Here is a 24,495-nt window from a genome sequence, read left to right on the forward strand (position 1 = left end):
CAGTTAAAGAGGTCCTTGATTATGATTTCACTTTTTTTACTTTAGTTAGTGTGTAATGTTGCTGTTTGAGCATAAACAACATCTGCAAAGTTACGACGCTCAAAGTTCAATGCAAAGAGAGATATTTTCTTTTACAGAAATCACTGTTTAAGGACTACAACAAATGGCTGTAAGGCTGAACACCGTTACTGACAATCCTCATTTTGGCTGCGTGAGATTCTCCAGCTTTGTTGTTGTTGAGCAACTGTTAAAGCTCCGCCCTCTTCTGCAAAGTGGGCAGCTCATTTGCATTTAAAGGCACACACACAAAAACGGCGTGTTTTTGCCTCACACCCAAATAGGGGTAAATTTAACAAGCTATAATAAATGATCTGTGGGGGATTTTGAGCTGAAACTTCACACACACATTCATATTACATCTTGTAAAAGGGGCATTATAGGTCCCTTTAAAGGAAGAGTTTGTTCATTTCTGTCATCATTTACACACTCAAATGCAGCACACAAGTCATACGGACTACTTTTATGATGCTTGAAGGTCCATTTTGGAGTTTGAAGACGCTTTTATCCCATCCACCTCTATTGAAGAAAGCAACTATTCCTTTAAAAGCCCAGAAGCCTATGGAGTGATGTGAAGTGATCAGTCTCAGTGCCGGTCTGCAGTGAAATGTGAATGCTGATTAAAAGGTCATGTGTAGGTTATTAAATATCAGCTGTCTCACTATGAACATCCTCCCTTGAATTAATGAAAGGGCTTGTTTTTCTCCAGATGATGTGATGTGTGATTTGAATGAAATGGTGCAACAGCCATTTAGTGTGCAGTCTTAAACGTTCAATTTTTGTATAGCTGATATCTCTGACTGTATTTGTGCATATTAAAAATAATAGTTATGCAATTATATGCATTATTAAAGGATGTCATGCAACTCTTTTTCAGGTTTAAATAATTTCTAAGCTGCAATATTCTGGCAACTCCATCGTGACAGTCTATGATCTAAGATTCTAGGCTCATTTGCATATCATAAGCTGATTAAAAGGCCAACGAGAATGCTAAATAAATAAAACATTATTATAAGTAGTCTAAATAAATAAATAGATGTGCACTGACTTCAGCTTTACTGATCTTTAATATTATCTTTTTCAGTGTTTTTGCAGTCTGTTTGGTGTTAGGTTGTCTGTCTTTCTTTCATATCTTTTCACTTTTTTCACTCCAGGTCAACACCTTTCGTAAAGAGAAAACAATAGTGTCAGAGATCACTGGCTCAACAAAGTTAAGTCAAAGGTCGTTAGGTTTTATAGAAACTCTACAAAAACATTTTGACAGGCGTTTTGCTGATGGGACTTATTCACAGTTTAATATGGCACTTTCTTCAATGCCATTTACTGCAAAACAATCTTCAGTTCTATAAGCCGAGTCATTTTTGCTCCAGGTTTCTGGCATTCCATGCCTGTTTCTTCTAAGCACAGAACAACGACTCCATTTATATTCTTACAAATTTGATAGCGGCCAGGAATGCTTTAACACACCAAGAAATGTTACGAAACTTTGACAGAATCAGTTACAAAAAATGTTAAGTTTGTTTTTATTTTAATAAATACAGAGGACAAAGTCTAGATAGATAGATAGATAGATAGATAGATAGATAGAATGATGGATGGATGGATGGATGGATGGATAGATAAAACAAACAGAACAAACAAACAGATGGATGGATGGATGGATAGATAGATAAAACAAAGAACAAACATGATAATAGATAGAACGATGGATGGATAGAATGATGGATGGATGGATGGATGGATAGATAAAACAAACATAAACAGATAGATAGATAGATAGATAGATAGATAGATAGATAGATAGATAGATAGATAGATAGATAGATAGATAGATAGATAGATAGATAGATAGATAGATAGATAGATAGATAGATAGATAGATAAAACAAACAACAAACAAACAGATATATGGATGGATGATATATAGATGGATGGAACGATGGATGGATGGATAGATAAAACAAACAGAACAAACATAAACAGATGGATGGATAGATAGATAAAACAAAGAACAAACATGGATAGATAGATAGATAGATAGATAGATAGATAGATAGATAGATAGATAGATAGATAGATAGATAGATAGATAGATAGATAGATAGATAGAACGATGGATGGATGGATAAAACAAAGAACAAACATTGATAGATAGATAGATAGATAGATAGATAGATAGATAGATAGATAGATAGATAGATAGATAGATAGATAGATAGATAGATAGATAGATAGATAGATAGAACGATGGATGGATGGATGGATGGATGGATAAAACAAACAGAACAAACAAACAGATAGATGGATGGATAGATAGAATGATGGATAGATAAAAAAACAAACAGAACAAACATGGATAGATAGATAGATAGATAGATAGATAGATAGATAGATAGATAGATAGATAGATAGATAGATAGATAGATAGATAGATAGATAGATAGATAGATAGATAGATAGATAGATAGATAGATAGATAGAACAGAATTAAACAGAACAAACTTAAACAGATGTCAAATATTTCGACGCAAAAGCTTTGGCGGGAACCTCCACCCCAGCCCACTCTGGAACAATGGATTCCCCCTAAACCATTTCCGGCAGCCCCTCCTTTTGTGCTCGCCGCTGTCCTGGTGGCATATTTCCGAATCCTACTATGACCAAGGCTGGGCTCATAAATATTAATTAGCTACAACGTCTGCCTTCCAACCAATGAGAATAGCCCTACAGGCAGAACATCACGGTACGTAATTAATATTCATGAACCCAGCCTTCCCCGTAGTAGGATTAGCAGAGCGCGACTTGTTTTACGTGCTGACGCCAGATGTATATGAGCGCACGCGGCGGGATCTTTTTCCCCTTTTAGCGCCATCAGAGCGGGAGTCTCGCGCTGTTCACTGCGCAGTAGCATCTCCGCCTCAGACAGACCTCTACACGTCGGGTTCTTGGTAAGAACATATACCACTGAGGGACTGAATGTCCGTGTTTATAAACGTCTTTTCGCTCATACTAGAAGATAAAATAACACTTGAGACGAGATTAAAGTCGTTAGAGTTGGATATTTAGCGCGTGAGCTAACCGTTCAGTCAGCAGCCATTGAGACAGACTCCTCCATGATGGAGATGAAAATGGCTGTTCGTTTTTTAAATATCGTTTAAATCCGAGTTTAACCGTTGAGCAAACTAATCAAACTGCGTTTTTATCGTTTAAACGTTTATTTGTTGACAGACTTGATTGGTTAGAGTTGTTATAAATGTTGTCTTGATCATCTTTTCTCGTGTTGGAGGATGATGATGATAGTTGGTCTGATCTGGCGGGTAAGTTTTTTTTGGGGGGGTGTCTGATCACGTTGTCGGAAAAATGGAAATAAAACCAATTAATTTGACTAATCGGTCTTTTTTAGTGAAAGTCTGATGTGGTGAGGTAAATATGGCACATGTTCGAGCACGATTAGGATAAAACGATCTGATGTGTTTACGCATGTATATAACGTTACTGCTAGTTAAAATTCAGCTTAAACTAATGTTGTCATAATTAGCTGAATCACTAAATGGCTTTGGTCACTTCATAAGTTTTCTCTTGTTGAGAGTGTTTGGTTATAAGGATGCTGTGCTGCTAACAGCTTTAGCCGGTGGATCTGTGGAGGAAACACGTGGTGATGTGGCCTGGCGAGAATTGACCACTGCACTGACCCGTGGATCAAATCCAAGATCATTAACCTAGTTTAAGAGTTAAACAGATGTTTGAAATGGTAGGTTTAGGACATAGTTGGTTGGTTTTATGTTTAATTCGTCACATCTGTATGAGAGAGGGCTGGCGAGTTGCCAGATGCGCTCTTCTTGGATAGAATAATGAAGTCAATCAGCAATACAATATTTCATTTTCTCAAATTGTATTTCTGTCTAGATTATTCTTTGCAAGTGTTATGTTGCTGTTTCTGACACATTTATGTGTTTTTGCATTCGAGTTTGGTCTATATTAATAGAAACATTACTAAAATGTAACGATATACTGAATATATTATCAGTAATAATAATAAAGTTGCTATATTAAATTATTAGTAACACTTTACAATAAGGTTTTGTTAACATTAGTTAACAATAAACTATTTCTAAAGTATTAATTAATCTTAATGTTTATCAACATTTACTAATAAATGATTTAAAAAATCAAAAGTTTTATCTCTTAACATTAGTTGATTAACCTTAACTAACAAGAAAGTTGTTTTTTATTAACTAATTTGAACAAAGATGAATAGCTAAGTACTGTAACTAATATATTGCTCATTTTTAGATATTAGTTACCAATGGAACCCTAATTGTTATAGAAAAGTCTTGAAGGAAAAAAAAACTGCCAGGAAAGCATAGTTAAAACATTGCATCTTAGCAAAGAAATATTGTTATTTTTTCATAAAATTGAAATTTAGAATGATGATAGGTTATGTTGAAATGTGTAAATATTTAAAAAATAAAAATCTCTCATTTGCATATTGCTGCATGGATTATATAATTCTGCTTCATTTGAACTTGTGCATTAATTAGTGACAAGACGGGCTTCTTACAGTCATTAAATACCAATGAATTGATTTTTTTTTGTGTGTGTGTGGGAAGAGTCATGCACTTCTAGTCTACATTGTAGACAATATATTGCTATTTATATGAAAAAGTCTGTGGTGAATCATGGTGAAGTCTTGGAAATTTGTTGGTCATAAGGTTTGGGAACCTTACAGAGGTTTTAACCAGTGCATTGAACCTTTGCTCCCAGGTTGGATAGATTTTATAAGGTTTAAAGGCTTGCCGAAGAATGGTTATCAGAGTCTGGAGGAAACCTGCCAGGAACTTTGTCCTGGTATTGTGACGTCTAGTTGTGAAATGAGATGATCCGTTGCTGCAATTGTTTGGGAAACTCTTTATATGTCTGTATTGACAGGTTTCAGCTGTCTGATCTTGACGCAGACAGAAAGAGGAAGAGATTAACCTTCAAATCTGTCAAGAATGGATGCTGCCAGGGCGGTATCAGGTCTTCATGTTATTGATCTTCTACAGGCGAAGAGCAGAGTAGGTTGAGAACATCCTGTCTGTAGCGATCAGCTCTTGAATGAATGAAGTTGCCGCTGGAGGTCTGGATGTGGGCGTCCGAGGTCGTGTTTGATCCGACTGGTTCATAGACGTTGCGTTTGGAGGCGTTGGAGCTTGCTCGTATGCAGGCCGGGCCCTGACAAATGGATCCAGTCAGATTCAGAGCTGAAGATAGAGGCTTCACACCTTTGATGTTTGTAGCTAATCTATCTCATAAACCCCCAGGGGTTGAGTTTCTGCCAAGTTTTCTAGCACGAGCGTGCAAGTTTCAAAACATTTGCACCACAAAATCAGTTCACCGATTGGATGCTTTTGACAAATGTCCATTATGTCAATAAATTTGCTGCCTCAATCACCCCAGCACAGCGGGTAAACTGTCACCTGACCGATAAGGCCATCAGTGACCGAATTTGGCTTGAGGCTGTTGAACATAATGGACAGCGTTAACATTTTTCTTTGTCTTTCCCCTCTAGGAATCAAAACGGTGAAACAACATGGCAGATCTTGACAAGTAAGTGCTTGTTTGTCTATTAAATAGCTTTTATTTTAGACTCTTGTCAGTAATTGTTTGATCAAGTGTCATTGCCCAGTTTGACAGCTTATTGGATTCACGTTCCCAGCTAAAATCCCTTTATGGCTGTTGTTTGAGCGTTAAATGGCACACAAACGCCCCTCTCGGCTAAATTCTTGATTAGCCCTCACATGACCAGTGAACTGATCTGCAGTCCTAACCTCTCTCCTCCCTGTGAGAAACCCAGGGGCCAGCAACCGTCCTCAGTGTGGCATCCCAAACATCTATGCAATGCTAAACACGTGTTTGCAACTCTACAGCTCGGGGTTCACTCGCTCAACACTTGTCATACGAGCGATAGCTGCAGTACACCTGTTGTTCACCACAGGAACTTCCTGTCTTTTAAGAGAGGCGTTTATGTGATGCTGTTTCGCACGCACCTGTGCCGAAATATGATAACTGGATGGTGCAGAGTGCTTCAGGTTCTGCTTAACTTTTAACGCTGTACATGAAAGCTTGAATGCAGCATAAACTTCTTCTTGTTGCCTATTTTTTTTAATACTAAGTCAAGCTCTTTTAAGTTGAAAGAAGATCCTCATAATATGAGCTCTTTTAAAAGATCTCGTAAGAGAAAGTCATGTTAACCTCAGTAAAAGCAAATGCAAGCACAATATTCAAGACTCACAAAGTTAGTAGGGTAAATGTTTAACCACCTTTTTTGTTTTTGCTGTCTACTAGGTTTCCATGATTGAATGTTCAAAAAACAAATGTTTCTCATTGTTGACAATGTTGCAGCAGCTATGGTTGTAAGTCCCATTGAACTCTATTGGTAACGACGGAACTTGCGACCATAGGGTAACGCACCCCTGTTTAGTTCCTGTGTCTATGAAGCCCCCCCTGAAAAGCGTGATCTGACTCTGATTGGTCGACTGGATCAGTGTGTTTGGTCAAGTGCTTTGAGTGTGTTTGGGGAAATGTCCCACCCCTTACCATAACAGCCAGTTTCAAGACTTTACTAACTAACTCAGCCAGGCCCCTTTTTATCCATATACATTGGGCGGGAATTATTTAAATGGCGAGTATTATGACATGTTTGTTCCCGGAAGAAAACTAAAGACTATAATGGAGGCGTTTCAGGGAGTTCAGAGCCAGTGACACTATAGAGAATAACTCCCGCTGGAGGGACTTTGTGCTTTGAAAATGCAACATTACACACTAAAGAAAGCTGAACATGTTTTTTTTAAAAAAAAAAAAAGCATAATATGACACCTTTTAATGTGTATTTGCAGTAAAGACCAAACTGAAATGGACCCAGCAGATATGGAGGATGTTGAAGAGGTGGAGGAAGAGGAGACTGGGGAAGACAACAGTAAAGGTATGACCTTTGAATCTTTCATGCATGTTTTCCTCCTCATTACCTGTGTAAACTAAAGGTCAACCAATAGTGAATTTTGAAAATTAACAGTATTTTGTAATTATTAATATAAATTAAAATATATAAAAATAGCTTTTTCATCACCACTGACACTTTTTTTTATTTTATTTTTTTTTATTAAATGTATAATTTGCAAGAAATTCAAAGAAAAAAAGGGACAAATCAACTCGTCTTTTTAAACATAGTTTTCAAATGGCGTATATCTTGTGACCTCACTCAAACGTTAAACTGTGTTAAGATGTGTATGATCATGTTTTATATCATGTTTTAGATCTGTATATATATATTTCTTTTGCACATAGCTATTTCAATAAAGTTTATATTTAAGAGCAGAGAAACATTTGAAGAACTATAAAACGAAGTATCCTCCACTGCTGGTGCATGGTGATTCACAAAGGAGTTAAAATCAATCACCACTGATGCTTACTGATAACCAGTAGTGCCTTAAAGCCAGCCGTGTGCCGATTAATCAGTAAAAACGATGTATGTTACTACCATTCGAGAGGACCGGTCTACTTTGGGTGTTTGCATTACAAATCATCACAACCAGACCAGGTTTGTGTCATACATTGCAATGATGTCTGATTCTTGAAACTATAAAGCAAATATGTAACAATCAAAAACAATTATAAAACACGTTTTATCACAAAAGGTGTGAAAAGTAGGTAGGTACAAGAGGAACTTTATTTAAAGAATCATCTCTTTCTTTCAGGAAGATTCTTAAACCAATTTGCTAAAATGAATTTGAATTCCCAACACTTCCTCCATCATTGAGCTTCTAGTGTCTTTGTTTAGAGTCTCTTTGCTGTATTCTTCACTAGGCTTCTGTGGAGGAAAACTAAATGAGTCTGTCATGGATCTTATCGCTGACACGCACACTGTCAGTCGGTCGCAGTCATTAGGAAGAGGCTGTGCTCACATTTGCGCTGGCACTTTTTATGTTTGGTAACGTGATCTCAATCAGTAACCTCAGTGACCTTAGCTGTGTTTAGCAGCTGGACCGTCGTGCAGCTGAAAGCGTGTTTAATATAAAATAAAACGGTCATTAGATGTGCGCTCGCTTTCTAAAGATTGCTGCACTGTCGCACTGACTTCGCCTCTGCTCGCCATTTTATTTTTGGAATGAAAAGAGCATCTTTTTTTGACCCTTGGTGAGGAAGGTGCCCTAGTTATAAGAGAGATGTTTATTGGATAATATGGGTATCACACTCCACCCCTTGTCATTGTTTGGTCATTTAACAGCTATGTTTGTTTGCTCTGATTTTAGCACGTCAGCTGACGATGCAGATGATGCAGAACCCCCAGATTCTTGCGGCGCTGCAGGAGCGGTTGGACGGACTCGTGGGATCTCCCTCAGGGTACATGGAGAGGTACGTGTGAACGCACCCACTGTTACGCAGAGCGCAACTTCAAATGGCTCCCTTGTTTCTCATTGGCTGCATCTGATTTCCCTACTTTGCTAACACTGACTGAATTAAATGTTTCTAATTTTGGGCACATCCTGTTTCTGCTACCTTGCATCACGGTTGGAAATTAACCGAGGCTTGGCATGCCATCAAAATTTAAGAAAATGCCACAAATTCTTGATCTGCGGCAAAAAATGCCCCTCTATTCATGTTTTTTTTTTTTTTTTTTTTTTTTGAAGAGATTTCCCTGAATATCAGCACAATTTACAAATGTGATGTTTGTATGTAATATTGAGGAAGTTAAGGTTTATACAATATTAGGGGCTTTCACACCAGAGGAACGTTTTTAATAGTTCCTATGACTATTGGCAGAAGTACCCGTTTTTTGGCTTGTTTGCACTCCATGAACTGAGAACGATTTTAGGAATGCCTTTTGGGGAGCTAAATTAGCTCCTACATCAGAGTAGGGTCTAAACCAGGACAAGAAGAACTAACAGTAATATAAGTGGGCATTGATTCACCAAACGAATGCCATACAAAACGGTGGCATCTGCCATTTTTAAAAAGCAGTGTAAACACAGTTTACATATACTTACTCCGCAAACTAACTCCACAAATTAACTCCACAAACATAGCAAACAGCAATAAGACAAACCTACAGAAAGCTAATGTTAATGACAGAGAGGAGATTTTGTTGGAGATTTTGTCTCTTAGCCCTCCTTTTTGCTCTTTCAATTGCATAACTTATACCTCTGCATTCCATCTCCATTATCATGATAACCCACGACACACAACAAAAACAAAGCTCTGATCATGGCGTCACCCCTTAAACGATCACCCAGCAACTGATCACGACATCCTACATGCTGCAGTTGTTGACAAAGTTGAATGCCGCACTTAAATTGTCACTGTCAGCTGGCTTGCTTCACTTCGAAGTTCCTACTGGCGGTGCGAATTCAACTAATAAAATGGCCCTATAGGGGAAAATTTAGTTATCGGGGGACCGCCCTGGTGGCTAGTTACTATAACTGAGTTCCTATAACTACCCAGTGCAAAAGCATCTAATGTCAATATTGTCTGTTTTTGCTCTTTTACAAATGATAATGGTTCCAAACAAATCCACAGCAGTCTCCAAACAACAAACAGTGGTGTTTCAGTACTCACTGTATCTGGCTGATTTTGATTGGGTTGGTAGCATCCCTATAGTGTCTTATTATTGTAGCTGAATTTCATTAAATGTAGGAATTTGGCATAAAAGATGATGCATACATTTATTAAGGTAAAAATTACCCTTGTAAAGGGAAAAAATTGGAAATTTATGTAAAAGTTTATTTCTGTCACTCGCTTTCTTACTCGCTCCTTACATAAGTATAATTCTGAGTCATTCATGAATCACCAGTAGTGTGTCATTTGCCCCTTGTGTCCTAATGTTGTTTTGGTTTCTGCGCAGCTTACCAAAGGTGGTGAAGAGACGTGTTAATGCTCTTAAGAACCTCCAGGTCAAATGCGCCCACATCGAAGCAAAGTTCTACGAAGAAGTCCACGAACTGGAGCGAAAATACGCCGCTTTGTATCAGCCTCTCTTTGACAAGGTGAGACCCGTTCCTGCTGTCCATTTCTTTCCTCCAGAATGATTAACACTGGTTGTATTCTTGAAAAAAAAAATGCAGTTTAAGATGAAACTACTTGCTGTTGTGCACTAGAAGATGGTACAGTATGTTAAAGCGGGTATATTGACCTGCTGCTTCAGCGTTTCCAACTGCAGCAAACACCAGAGTGTTCTCCAGTGCTGAGATCCTGTGGGTCAATCAAGGACACAAGAGACAAACAGCAGCCAAAGAGATGTCTTACAGAAAATAAAACCTGAGCTGTAGCTGTTTATCCTCTCTCATAGCACTTTCTCTCTCTCCCTGTGGAGTTGTGATGTCTGAGAGGCTCAATTAAAAGTCAGGGTCGTTTCTGTTCATTTTGAAGCCTGTGAACATGGCTTTAGTTGCGGAAAATTTAAATTTTACAGTACAAATATCAGCATAAAGTTTGCACTTTATTCTGGCCAATTAGTGTTATTTTAGTATACTATTATACACATTGTATTTTGTTTTAGTTAACAATAATAACGCTGCTTGGACATAATGATTCTTTAAATTAACTATTTATTGTTTAATGGAAGCTTTGACACTTAAAAATGCATTTGATCATGTTTTTAGCGGAGTGATATCGTGAGAGCAGCGTACGAACCCACAGATGAGGAGTGCGAGTGGAAACAAGATGAAGAGGAAGAGCTGACAGTAAGTAAGCAGGTACAGGTGATCCATACCTGCATGCTCTTCAAATGCCACCTCATATCGTTCTTTGTATAATGATGTATTCGGTCATAACTTGACTCTGTCTGGCTCTTTATCAGGAGGAAATGAAGGAAAAGGCCAAAGTGGAGGAAGAGAAGAAAGACGAGGAAAAGGAAGACCCTAAAGGAATCCCAGAATTCTGGCTCACAGTTTTCAAGAACGTCGACCTTCTCAGTGAAATGTTGCAGGTAGGGAGAGAACAGCCAAATGTGGGCTCACGAGGGAGTGGTTGTGACCGTAGTAGTGTTCAAAAGCAGGTCGTGCAACATGGGTTTTTACAGTGAGTGATTTCTCTTTGGAAAATGTAGGTCTGGTCCTTTGCTGCCATCTAGTGATGTGAAAGTGCACCTTGCAGCCTTTTTAGCTAATTATACAGGCATCATGAAACTGCAGTTGCATCCAACTTTCATAGTATGACTCTTTCCTTCCAAGTATTCGGTTTCTCTTAGGGATTAAAATATAATTTGATTATCACAGTTTTATTAGAACTTGGAACTTAGGCTAGTTAATCAGGGATATATATATATATATATATATATATATATATATATATATATATATATATATATATATATATTTTTTTTTTTATTAATTCATTTTTATTTATTTAATTGTATTTAAAACAAATATAAATACAATTAAATGAATTAATTAAAAAAAATTATATGTATATATATATATATATATATATATATATATATATATATATATATATATATATATATATATATATATATATATATATATATATATATATATATATATATATATATATATGAATAAATAAATATAAATAAAAACATATATTTTATTTCAGGTAGTTTGCAAAGCAACATTTCTCATTTTCATTTAGTTTAACTAAAACTGAAATAAAAATGAATAAAAGCTACATGGACTAAAGACAAAAAAAAGGAAATCTTTAACTATAAAATGATAGTGGAAAATTAGAAAACTAATTCAAAATATTAAATGGAATCACTGTGGTTAATGTCCCTTGCATCCACAATCTTCATTATAATAATTTGCACTTATTAACGCAAATACAAAGATTAATTGAAATTTTTTTTCCTCTCCAGGAACATGATGAACCAATCCTCAAGCACTTACAAGATATTAAAGTCAAATTCTCTGACGCCGGCCAGCCAATGGTGAGCCTGAAAGTTGTTGTCTTCTGTGTGACGTCTTAATCTCACAGATGACTCATTGTTTTGTGTGTTTGGTCTCTTTTCAGAGTTTCACATTAGAGTTCCACTTTGAGCCCAATGATTTCTTCACAAACACAGTCCTGACAAAGACCTACAAAATGAGATCTGAGCCAGATGAGTCCGATCCCTTCTCGTTCGACGGGCCAGAGATCATGGGCTGCACAGGGTACGGCTCAACTTTACTTTTACTCCATTGAGGGCATCACATGCCAGTGTTCACCTGTGAGTCTGGAGACTGAATATCTTTGTTTTCAGATGCACGATCGACTGGAGTAAGGGCAAGAATGTCACACTGAAAACCATTAAGAAGAAACAGAAACATAAGGGACGTGGCACAGTTAGGACGGTCACCAAGACGGTCCCCAATGATTCATTCTTCAACTTTTTCTCTCCACCTGAAGGTAGAAAATCCTCAACTATATAGCATTTTTTTGACATGTTATAATAGTTAAACGGAGAATAGTATTTGCTGATAATGACATGGTCTAAACTTTCTTTTCTTTACCCTTTTCAGTTCCAGAAAGTGGTGAACTGGTGAGTAATTTTTTTTCTCTAGCCTTGAACCTAATGAGCATTTTGTCACTTTGTTCTAAATTTGGATACTCTTTTTTTTTTTTTTTTTTTTTTTTTTTAAAAAAGGTTTATTGCCATTGATGGTTCCATGAAGAATTTTAACATCTATGGAATATTTCCATCAACAAAATTCTTTAGAATTTTAAAATGTTCTGTGCACTCAGCAAGTTCTTTTTAGAACTGTTTACTGAAAGATTCTTTAGTAACCAAAAATGGTTCTTCTGTAGCATCATGATGAAACATTCCTCCTTGTAATATTTTTAAGCATTCATGCATGATGATTCAGCTTGGTGAATAATCTTTTTTTTTTCCAGTAAACATGAGATCTTTAGGTTCTAGATCAATGTCTGATGGTTTGTTTTTGCTGTGTTCAGGACGAGGACTCAGAGGCTGTGTTAGCAGCAGATTTTGAGATTGGTCACTTCATTCGCGAGCGCATTGTTCCCAGGGCGGTGCTGTACTTCACTGGGGAGGCCATCGAAGATGACGACGATGACGTGAGTGAACGAGACGCATCCTTTGTCATGAAGTGAAATGCTTTATTTCCAAGCATCTGACCTATGTGTTTCTGTTGTGGTTGCCAGTATGACGAGGAGGGAGAGGAAGCTGATGATGAGGTTAGTCTTAATTGGTTTGACTTGTTTTTAATCATCTTAATGCCCTCGACTGTTTGTAAACTGTGTTTGTAATTTGCAGGAGGGTGAAGAGGAGGCTGATGAGGAAAACGATCCAGACTATGAGCCCAAGGTAAGAGTCCAGATGTCCATCAGTGTCCCTCACGGCAGTCTGATACTGAGATCTCAACATACAGAATACATACTGTCACCTCCACTCATGCATCTCCGCCTCTCTCGCCCTCAAATGCTAATTCTCCTGGCAAAAATCATATTTACGATTTATTATTTTCTAATTTATTCACTGCCGTCTTTGGTACATTCAAGAAAGAAATGCAGTTGAGAACACCAATATTGTTTTCTTGCCGAGTAGATGAATGACTGCAGTGTTGGTGTCATCTCCGTTTGGCTGTCAGTGCGGGAGTGTTCAGACCTTTAACTCTGATTTATAATTAATACAGTGCAGCTCCAAAACTACATTCGACAATACTGAAAATATGCTGCCCTACAGGGTCAATCTGTTTCATTTCTGATTCATAAGATCTCGATTTGATTTTCAATTAAATAATTCAATTTTCACTGGCCCCAACACAAAGTAAAAAATGAATAATAGTCATTGTTTTTGACCCATGTATTCTTGTTTTGTAATAAGGTTAGGACACCCAATATTTTAGATACCAGTGATTCTCCAATTCTCGATTCCATTTGGTTCTGCAGTAAAACTAATTTGAATTTCAAAGATTATTAAAGACAAGTAAACTGTCAATAATAAAAAATGAACATATTTAAACTACTAGCAATAGCACAAACTAGGCATGTGATGGTATCAAATTTTCATGTTGCGATTAATTGAAGCTTTTATCACGGTATACGGTATTATCGCGATATTAAAATAAGTTGCAAAACCATTTTTGTCATAGTTTAACAGGTTTAAGAACTTTTTTTTTTTTTTACAAAAACAACTGACTGAAATTTTCAAACAGATTAAAATGCAAAAAAATTAGGCTATAACGAACAACAGAACTCTTTACTCTATTTAATGCATTAACTAAGATTGAGCAATAGCTACATTTGTTACAGAAAGTGTTATTTTTTGTTAATGTTAGTTTAGAAACACAACTGATCATTGTTAGTTTTATCTTAGTTAGTTTTATTAATAATAATTTATACTTTATAAGGATTTTTATGTCAGTTTAGTGATAATGAATTAACATGTTAACTAATGAAGCTGTATGTTTTCAAAGTTTTACTGAATAATAACAAATAATCAGAACATTTCTCATCATTAGGGCATGTTGTAGTCCAGATTCAAATATAAAAATGTTTAGGTTTGAAAATAAATATCCTTTTAAGTCTTTTTTAAGTATTCAGTATTTGGTGCTGTGATGAACAACACTGAGATTACAAAAAAATGAATGGCTGTTTGAAGCATTTTAAAAACTAGCGCAGTTACTTTGTTTGCACGGTTTCCGTGGTAACCGCTGCACACTGCTGTTCCATCAGCGCCCTCTGCTGTCAGAGAGTGAACGCGCACTTTCATTCAGCTCGTCTCCTTCACTGGTTCCGCCATGTGCTTCTCGTGCACGTTGGGATTGTTTACATCTGAGCGCGTGTCCTTTTGACGCAGAATACAGCGGTGTTGTGCATTTTATACGATTGATGGGTAAAGTATTCTTAATTGCCTTATAAAAAATTAATAATTGGTAATAAATTATTTACGGTATTCTGAAGTGCCGACAATTACAATATCGTGCATATTCATTATCGCGATTTATCGCATTACCGAATATCGGCACAAGTCTAGCACAAACGAATAAATGCAATAGAACAAAGATACAAACGAAATAATCATTGATTTTAAAGTTTTCCAGATCGGTCTAACAGTAGGTTTCAGGTACAGAAATTGAATAAAGTAATCAAATGTAAAATAACACTGCATGTAATCTTCACAGTACCAATTAAATAAAGGTTAATCCTTATTAAAGTTATTCAGTGAAGAGCAGGAAGTGATTAACATTTAAAAAACATGGATCGCAGCAGGAATATTGGGTTTCTGTCACTTTCTCTACTGCTTACTCAAGCCATAACCGACTGTTTACTTGAATACACGCAAAGGCAGGCATTTTGAGAACTTTTTGAATTTATCAGTTTAGGCTCAAGGAGACGTGAAAGAATTTTATTATTTGCACGCTGTCTGAGATGTGCAGCTGTATGTGTGCGCACGCAACTTCTCACACAGCGCACGCAAGTTCTCTTTCGCTTGAATGCTTAAATTGGCAAGGCTTGAAAATGCATGCAAATGATACGTTTTCAGGCCATGCAGCGCTGACCCGATTGGGACAATGACAGTTGCTTCAAGTGTCCGGAACGACTTTCACACTGAAAGGCGCAGCTGTATGTTCAACCAAATCACTGCTTTGGATGAGATGGAAGCATCACTGCACGTTTATCTTCTCGGCACCCGAGGCGTTTTTCACCAACATCCGTCAGCATGTTAAAGTCCCGCCCGTGCATCTCATCTTTTCTCAATGCATGCACTTGACTAATCAAACATCACTGTAGAGTCGTTTAGAGTAGGACAATATTGACTGTTGTAAGCGACGTCATAATTAACATGTTAACTTTTCAAGCACTTTGGCACCTTGTGAGTTCCTCTCTAAATTTCTCCTCACTAGGTATAAGTGATGTCTGTAGTAACCCTGCCCTGGTAGGTAACGCTCATGAATCAGTGTGTCCCTCCCCGACCCTCCTGTTGCGTTTTGAATCCCTTCCCATCATGCCACCCCATCCCTACACTAATTCACTAACACGCTCCGCTGTTGTGCTTGTTTTCCCACTCTTTAACCATCGTGAGTTGGCATTAGCATTTGTATTGTTTCTGTATGTTGAAGCATCCGGTTTGCTCTCCAAATTAAACCCTGATTTGACTTGTTCCCTGCTGGAGTCTCTTTTCACGCTGAGTGTGGAAAAGACCGGCCGCACTTGTTCTGTCATGCCATTGGTGGAACCCAGTGTCAGTCATTGCTGTGCCATCCCTAGGGCCCTATGAATTTTTTTTTTTTTTTCCCATTTTAATTTTTTTCTGGATTCCATTTTAAGTAAATTATGAAACTTGTACAATTTAAGGGCTTAAAGTTAAATTAATTTAATTCCCTATGATATCAGTAATAATTTTCCCCCCAAATTCTGTTCCATTTTAATTATTCTGGATCCAATTTAATAATTAAATCATGATACTTATACAATTTAATAGTTTAAAAAGAAGAAAAAGTTGAACAATTTACTTGAATACCTTATGAGAATATTTCAAAATGTATTACCCCAATCTATTTGATATTTTCTATCTTATGTTGTTGAAATGTTTTATATAATATCGTAAGTTTATGATATTGACCTTTTGTGTTTGTCATGTAAATAGCCATGAGGCTAACATGATGTAAAAAAAAAAACAAAACTTAACAATTAATGCCTTATGAAATCAGTTTTATTTTCCATTTTATTTTCCCAAAATTCTGTTACATTTTAATTATTCTGGATCCATTGTGTAAGTATCACGATTTAATTTAATAATTACAATTTAATAGTTAAAAAATAGTTTAACGCATTACTTTAATGCAATTTGTAATCAGTTGTGTTTTTCTCCCCAAATTCTATTTTATTCCAAAATTCTGTTCCATTTTAATTAGTCTGGATTCTGTTTTAATGGATTAATTAAATGAATAATCAAAAAGCATGTCTAATCAATATATATATATATATATATATATATAATTAAATAATAGGAACTTATTGTTTTGTTTACTTTTTCTAGAATTATGGTTTAACAAAGTTTTAAATTAAGGTTCAATTAAAATAAAATGTATGTATTTTAGAAAAAGTGCCGCACAACAAAATTGCTATGCTATAAAATTTAAAACATGGAAGAAAAATGTAATTTATTCCTTAAATATTTACATTACATTTACATTTATGCATTTGGCAGACGCTTTTATCCAAAGCGACTTACATTGCATTATACTATACATTTGTATCTGAGTATGTGCAATCCCTGGGATCGAACCCATGACCTTGGCATTGTTAGTGCCATGCTCTAACCACTGAGCTACAGGAAAGCTTTGAGAAAATATTACTTTGAGAAATGCATTCTACTGTACAGTAGTAAAGTGTTCCTGTCACAATTTCAAGTTAAACCGTACTTTAATTTTCACGGGTTCTCATGAAGACTATTTGAATTTCTGTGTATTTGGTGTGGTGATAAAACGCTTGTGAAGTTATACTGGAAACTCAGTCTGCATCATGGAAATCATAGGGCCCTACGTCCCTCAGTTTGTCGCCGTGTGATTTTTGCTTTTACAATTGAAATGCGTTTTATGTGCATGAAAAGTAACTCTCCCTCGTTTTCTGGTGCTTTACAGAAGGATGCTAACCCCCCAGAGGAGTGCAAACAGCAGTGATGGCGGCGCCCGCCTCCTTCAGGATCCCCTACACTGTAACGGCTTCAAACAAACATAGTTACTTACCGCCTTACAATGTTTTGTATTTTTCTTGGTAGAAATAATTGAAAAAATAAATAAAAGGGTTTCAAGATTTTTGTTACAAAAAAAAGAAAAACAACTCCTATCAGGAGCCGTTGCTCATGACGCATAGTATTTTATTAGACCGGTTTCTTTTTTGTTTCCCCCCCCCCTTTTTTTTTTTCTTTTTTTTTTTTTCTTTTTCTCTGTATAAATGGTTAGAATGCAGAAAATCCCTCAAAGCATGACACTTGTTTCTTCACTGCTAAACTAGTTGGGTTCTCGTGAAGTCTTTTGTATTGCTCTTAGACAACAGCTGTGGAAAGACTGTCCAGTTTACAGGGAAAGTGATTCCTTTACGCTCTTGAGCAACCAAAGCGGTGGCGTCTCTGCGGCAGGGTGGCACAAAGGTGCTCGTTCATTCAGTTTAAACCCCCCCCTGTGTAATCAGGCTAAATCAGTTCTCGGTTAAAACATTCCACAGAAGCGTCCCACTATTTCCGCTAGACTTTTGCAATCCTTCAAAGTTGCTGTTCTCCGTCGGTGGTGACTGATGTACATTCCACATCTGTGAGGAGGAGGTAGACGCTCTGCTGCATGACTGTTGTTGTTTTTTTTTTCCTATGAGCACTTTGTACTTATTGTCATGTATTAGTAGCGTCTCCAATGTCAATTTGACCAAGCGCTTGACGTTAAACTGGCTTGCCGTTATTCAGGTGGGTTCTCTGCTCCGTGCATCTCCCCAGAATGCACTTACAACGATCCCAACCACCTCATTGGAGGATTAGACTTAGAATGCGAGGAGCCAGTTCTAGTTGGTCTCTGATTGGTTGGTTTCTGAGCTCGGCCCTGAGTGATGTTTGTTGAGGAGTCCGTGGTGACACGCCACCCTCTGTTTGGCAGGCCTATCACTGTGAAGGGGTGCGACCGACTGCGTGTGTGTTTGTGTGTGTGCACTCAGAGGAAGGTCTTTGACGTCTCCTCTCACTCGTAGCGCAGCCCAGCAGGTCTGAAGCAGATAGAGCAATATTTTCACTCAGAAACCCCAAACGCCGCAGTATCCCGTGTCTCGTAGCCCCGGCTCTGTGCACATATCTAGCGCCGAGCGTCTGGGTCATCGATTAGTTCTGTCTGAGGAGCGGTTGAAGCAGCAGGGGTCTTTCTGGTTCCCCTCAGCAGCTGTTGTCAAAGCAAAATGCCATGCTACAAAATACTAATGTACTCAATAACTGTACGTGGATGTATATTCATGAAAAATAAATTGGTAAAATGTGCAAGCCTTGGTCTATTTCTTTACATGTAGTGTTTAAGTGGTTTTTGGTTTTTTTTTTTTCCTCCAGTATTTTTATGTATGGATTTAGCAATCTTAGAAGTTTAACCAATGCATTTATGTTGTAATTTAAGGGTTATGATGCTCTGGCAGTTTTTGTGAATGTATGTAATCATTCATTGACTCCACTAGGCGGCAGCGTTGAGTTTAAATTCCCTGAAGTAATTCAATTTGACCACTCAAAATAATCAATTTTAACATGCAGTCATTTAAGTAATCAAATAGGCCTGTTACTTATTAGAAACTATAAATGACTTCTAACAAATAAACCATATTTGCTTTATGTTGCTAGCAAGATCATCTCATTTCGTAGTTTAAATCAGTAATGGAAGAGAAGGTATATTGGTCAATGACGTGACGGGTCATTATTTTGTCCAAAGTCCTTAATAGTAAAAAAAAAAAAAAAAAAGCAAAGATATCACATACTTTGGATGTCATTGTACAACTAGATCTCTTTTATTGTATCCAAAAGGTTTTATTTATATTTTTCTACAAATAAAGGTATTTTAAAGATTGAAGTGTCAAAAGGTCATTCAGTTTAACCGTCCAAAGGCCAACACAACTATTTCGTTTTTGATTAAATTATCTTTAATGTACATATTGTTTTTATTCTGGCATGATTTTATAGCATATATCAACATAGTGCAACATGGTATTAAAATGATGTGTAGAAGTCATTGCTTTGTGAGAAAGAGTGCCTGAAAAATGAATTTCATTGATGTCATTCGGAGTAACCAATATAAAGGGACCATTCTGGATCAAGTCATGCTGTCAATATCATGTGACAGGATGTGACATCATTCATACACCTGCAAAGTACCACATGGTCATGAAGCAAAGTAACTAACTCTTTCAAATATTTGATAAATTCATGTTTTCACTTGATCATACGCATGTTCTGAAACATCAGGTCATTCGGTACAACCGCTATAAAACATGGAAAATGATGTAATATTTTAAAAACTTGTACTAAATATAAAATTTTGATTGTTCTTTTGCTAGCTAGCTAGATATCAGCCTGTTAGCATTGTTTGAAAATATCATTTGGTACTATAACCAAAAGTGTCATTCGGTAAAAGTGAAAATTTTGGTTAAACTAAATGACTTTTTGGTGACAAATTTTGTCCATCTTGTGAAAAAATGACAAAAGCATTGCTAATTGATTATAAAAACTGCATAATGTCATTGTTAACACTTAATAAAACTTCAAAATTAATTATATCTCCATTAATTTATTTTTTTTACGTTTAAAAACCTTATTTATTAATGACCCATATCTATCTATCTATCTATCTATCTATCTATCTATCTATCTATCTATCTATCTATCTATCTATCTATCTATCTATCTATCTCTCTCTCTCTCTCTCTCTCTCTCTCTCTCTCTCTCTCTCTCTCTCTCTCTCTATCTATATATATCTATATATATCCTATAACAAAAGTATTTTAGGACAGTTTTATATCTAAATTTTACATTATATGGTCATATATTTTTATACTCTTTATAATCATTTAATATAGGTTATCTGTATTAACCGTTTAATCTGAAATTTCACATTTTAATGTTAACGCATTTCATGTTTCGTTATTAAAATTGTAATTGAATATTTATACAGATATTAGTTTATTTAATCGCTTATACTTCAAATATTTCCATTTTACATGTTAACGCTGTTATGTTTTACATAAAGCTTTGCAGATTTTATGCATTTGTAATATCTCTTTATAAATGTTCGCATAATTGCCACAAATGTTGCCTAGGTAGGCGCCTCGGCTGGTTTTGAGACACAGTCCATCCATGATGAACTCGACTGTGTGTGCGCGTGCTGATGTTGCTGAGTTGAGCGCGCGTGCTTCACTCATGCAGTGGGCGGTCCGCGCGTGAAAGAAAACCCCCGTGCGCGCTCTGTCCCCGATCATCACAGTCCTCGCAGACCCGGGACATCCGTCCGTCCGCCTACCTAACCCCAGTCCCAACCCGAAACCCCAGACCCTCACAGGCTCGTTTCATGCGCGATCTGAGGCGATGCTGGACTCCGGTGGCGGCGCGCGCGTGCTGAAGGAGGGCGCGCTGGAGAAGCGCAGCGACGGGCTGCTGCAGCTGTGGAAGAAGAAGCGCTGCGTGCTGACCGAGGACGGACTGATGCTTCACCCACCCAAACACCACCACCACCATCACCCCGACACCGGCTGCAAGGTGAAGGAGCTGCACTTCGCCAACATGAAGACGGTGGACTGCGTGGAGCGCAAGGGAAAGTACGTGTACTTCACGGTGGTGATGTCTGAGGGCCGAGAGATCGACTTCAGGTGCCCGCAGGACGAGGGCTGGAACGCGGAGATCACGCTCCAGATGGTCCAGTACAAGAACCGCCAGGCGATCCTGGCCGTCAAGTCCAGCCGACAGAAGCAGCAGCAGCTGCTGGTGGTCTCCTCGCAGAAGATGGTCCGAAACGCGCAGTAGGACGCCGGATAGCCGCGGAGCCTCTCCGGAGGGCTCGAGATCAAGAGACGTTCCCGTGTGAAAGCGGGACTCGATGCGCATTACAGCAGAGAGGAGCTCGCGGACGTCGGTTCGGTGTCACCTTGTGCACTTGGACGCGCGCACAGACGCTCTTCATGCATTGAAAGACATCACTGCTGAATTACCATCATAAACGAGCCGGGAATATCTCCTCAGAGACAGTAGGGGGGCCGGGGCAAGTTGTCACATTGAGGTTTTGATTGAAAAACTGTTTGTATGAACGCTCCTATTGTCTAGCAGTGGTTATGCGTGATGCTTTCAAGCATCTGGTCTTAAATTAGGGTATATATTAATTAATCATTTAGTAATCTGTAAAATCACGCTTGGATCTATTAAGGTGAGAGTCAACTGATTGCATTCTCCAAAAAATGCCAGGTTGGGGCAAGTTGTCACATTATGTAATTAATTAAAATCTGTTGGTCAAAATGACCTAATTTGTGTTTCAGAATTGCTTAGTGTCAAAAAAATGGAAGGTTGCTATTGTGACAACATGCCCCACTATATATTATGTTAAATGAACTGTCTTTTGTTCCTATGATTTCTGAAGCAAATACTTTAAAGTCTGTATTTATACAGAAACTGGCTGAAAATAAAAGGTGTGACAACTAGCCCCGGTCTCTCTTATATGTTTATGGGTTGTAAATGTGAAATGCCTTTAGTGCATCATCATCATCATCATCATCATCCATCTGTCTGTTTTGAACACAAGTGCCACCATCACTTTCCATTTCAGCGCAGTTTCATTTGTCTCGTGCGGCTCTGGACGTGTAATCAATATCTTCCGGGGGACCTGAAAGGCCAATTTGTTACGGTCCAGATCGCAGTCTGCATGTGCGGTGCAGGGATTTTAAAGAGACCACCTGAGAGTCACAACACCGCCTGGCAGTGTCACACATCCAGAAAACTCCTGAAATCCAGTGATCCTGTCAGATCCACCACCATCATTTATGATCTCTGATGCTCGACCAGTGGAGATGCTCTCAGCGTTTATTGTGCACATGCGTTCGGTTAGATATTTATTTGTACATATATTTTGTAACAGGTTATTTGCATATCTGAATGTTGGGTTATGTCTCTTTAAGTACACTTGCTGCATTTCAGAATCTCAGAATAAGCTTTTGATTTTCGTTTTTTTGTTATTTGTGTAACTGGTTTGAATGGAAGATCCAACGCTGGTTTGGAAGGTACATTGTTGGTTCTAATTTCTGTTGTTATTCAAACCAAAGAATGTACTTCACCGTTGTCAAAACATTTCATTGGGTGGATCTACATCATGTTGACTTGACGTAACTCTTACTCCGTTCACACAGAACACGTCTTTGCATCGTAAAATGCGAATAGCCTCCTTGTTAGAGCACCCGCCTCCTATGCCAGCGTACCCGTGTTCGAGTCCCGCTTAGGGCGGTTCGAACAGGAGGGGTTACATTTACATAGAAAAACAATGGAAAAGAAGCGCATTGAAATAGAAAAACGCATTCTGTGTGAGCTGCCCCTTAAGGTACAGTCATTTTAACTATGAACGTAGCCTGTGCCATTGACCTCAGTCAGTGTAGACGCCATATTTGATGCAATGAAAATGTGATTGATGTGCAGTTTTTTCATTTTGTTCCACTGGAAATGGGAAAAACACTTGGTAAAGTCTCATATGTCTTCTCTTCACAGCCCCGTTTTCATTCCCACCAAATTAAACGTGGCCTCTATCCTGACTGAGGATGTTGATCTGCGTATTCTGATCAATAGTGCATTACATAAAACTTTTCTCAGCTGAATGCACGGTGACAGAAATGAACTGGATGTTGTTGATTCATCAGAAATGCCAGACGATCTGCTGTCGAGTCCTGCGTGTGACTGAACTGTTGTTTGCTTTGTGTGAAAATGACATTTTTTGATGGAGCGGCATCGTTCCTTAAGCTGATTTGAATGCCACTTTCATACCTTTGAAATATACATTCCATTTCAAATGAATGTTGCATCTTTGTCTTTGCTTAGTGCTGTGATTTTTGGTATTTCGTGGTACAGAATGAACAATGTTTGGCCAGAAACATTACACACATGCAAATGTCAACACATCAACACTTACTACACTCTAAAAACAACACAAGTTGGGTTGAAAATAGACAAACCCAGCGGTTGGGTTAAATGTTTGCCAAACCTGCTGAACTCAACTATTGTTTAAAAATTACTATATGGCTGGTTTAAAATGATCCCTAAATAGGTTGCAAATTAAAAATCAGACACATAATTACTAGAGGCAACAATAATAATCAAGCACTCTTAAAAGTGCTGGGTTAAAAACAACCCAAGTTGGGTTGAAAATGGACAAACCCAGTGAGTGGGTTAAATGTTTGCCAAATGTGCTGGGTTTTATTTAATTTAAGCGTAATAAAAATGGTTTAAAATGAACCCAAAATATGTTAGAAATTAAAAATCAGACACATAATTACTAGAGGCAACAATAATAATCAAAAGGTGACCATTTATTAATTAATAAATAATAAATTAAATGTTTATTGTTTAATTCTTATTTGTTAAACTTGTGAATAAATGTTCATTTATTAAACAAATGTTAATTTCCAACATACTTTGGGTTCATTTTAAGCAAGCAATACAGTAAATTTTAGTTGAGTTAAAATTACCCAGCAGGTGGGTCAAACATTTAACCCAATCACTGGGTTAAAATGACCCAATTACTGGGTTTGTCCATTTTCAACCCAACTTGGGTTATTTTTTAGAATAACCCAAGAAAATTTGGAATATGTTTAGAACTTGGGTTCATTTTTTAGAGTTTATTGTATAATTATTCTTTAAACGTATTAATAAATGTTCATTTATTAAACATATTAATAAATGTTATTTTCCAACCTATTTTGGGTTCATTTTAAGCAAGCAATACGGTAATTTTTAAACAA

At 37.3% G+C, this 24,495-nt stretch overlaps 2 protein-coding genes across 4 annotated transcripts; both read left to right on the plus strand.

Annotated features, from left to right (window-relative positions):
* Nucleotides 1–2,884: 2,884 nt before the first annotated feature.
* On the plus strand, nt 2,885–19,006 carry nap1l1 (nucleosome assembly protein 1-like 1). 3 transcript variants are annotated; one of them, XM_067391473.1, is made up of 16 exons: nt 2,885–3,002; nt 5,606–5,643; nt 6,933–7,018; nt 8,346–8,448; nt 9,935–10,076; nt 10,692–10,784; nt 10,889–11,017; nt 11,906–11,977; nt 12,061–12,200; nt 12,290–12,435; nt 12,549–12,568; nt 12,982–13,104; nt 13,192–13,224; nt 13,304–13,354; nt 15,897–15,928; nt 17,637–19,006. In XM_067391473.1, exons 2-15 carry the CDS (start codon nt 5,627–5,629, stop codon nt 15,900–15,902), a joined length of 1,161 nt encoding a protein of 386 aa, XP_067247574.1. In that variant the 5' UTR covers nt 2,885–3,002; nt 5,606–5,626; the 3' UTR covers nt 15,903–15,928; nt 17,637–19,006. The 3 variants fall into 3 exon arrangements, with proteins under 3 accessions (XP_067247574.1, XP_067247572.1, XP_067247573.1); XM_067391471.1 differs by lacking the exon at nt 15,897–15,928; XM_067391472.1 differs by lacking the exon at nt 15,897–15,928 and having other exon boundaries at nt 10,692–10,772.
* Nucleotides 19,007–20,954: 1,948 nt separating this feature from the next.
* phlda1 (pleckstrin homology-like domain, family A, member 1) lies at nt 20,955–24,157 on the plus strand. Its single transcript, XM_067390820.1, has one exon. It carries the CDS (start codon nt 21,092–21,094, stop codon nt 21,524–21,526), a length of 435 nt encoding a protein of 144 aa, XP_067246921.1. The 5' UTR covers nt 20,955–21,091; the 3' UTR covers nt 21,527–24,157.
* Nucleotides 24,158–24,495: the final 338 nt, after the last annotated feature.

This window comes from Chanodichthys erythropterus, chromosome 8 (assembly GCF_024489055.1).
Source record: "Chanodichthys erythropterus isolate Z2021 chromosome 8, ASM2448905v1, whole genome shotgun sequence".
Classification (NCBI taxonomy): domain Eukaryota; kingdom Metazoa; phylum Chordata; class Actinopteri; order Cypriniformes; family Xenocyprididae; genus Chanodichthys; species Chanodichthys erythropterus.

Coding starts and splice junctions, on each gene's coding strand:
- phlda1 (XM_067390820.1), top strand. CDS start 21,092: ATGCTGGACTCCGGTGGCGGCGCGCGCGTGCTGAAGGAGGGCGCGCTG.
- nap1l1 (XM_067391471.1), top strand. Junction 10,077..10,691: donor ATCAGCCTCTCTTTGACAAG/GTGAGACCCGTT, acceptor TCATGTTTTTAG/CGGAGTGATATCGTGAGAGC. Junction 13,225..13,303: donor GAGAGGAAGCTGATGATGAG/GTTAGTCTTAAT, acceptor TGTAATTTGCAG/GAGGGTGAAGAGGAGGCTGA.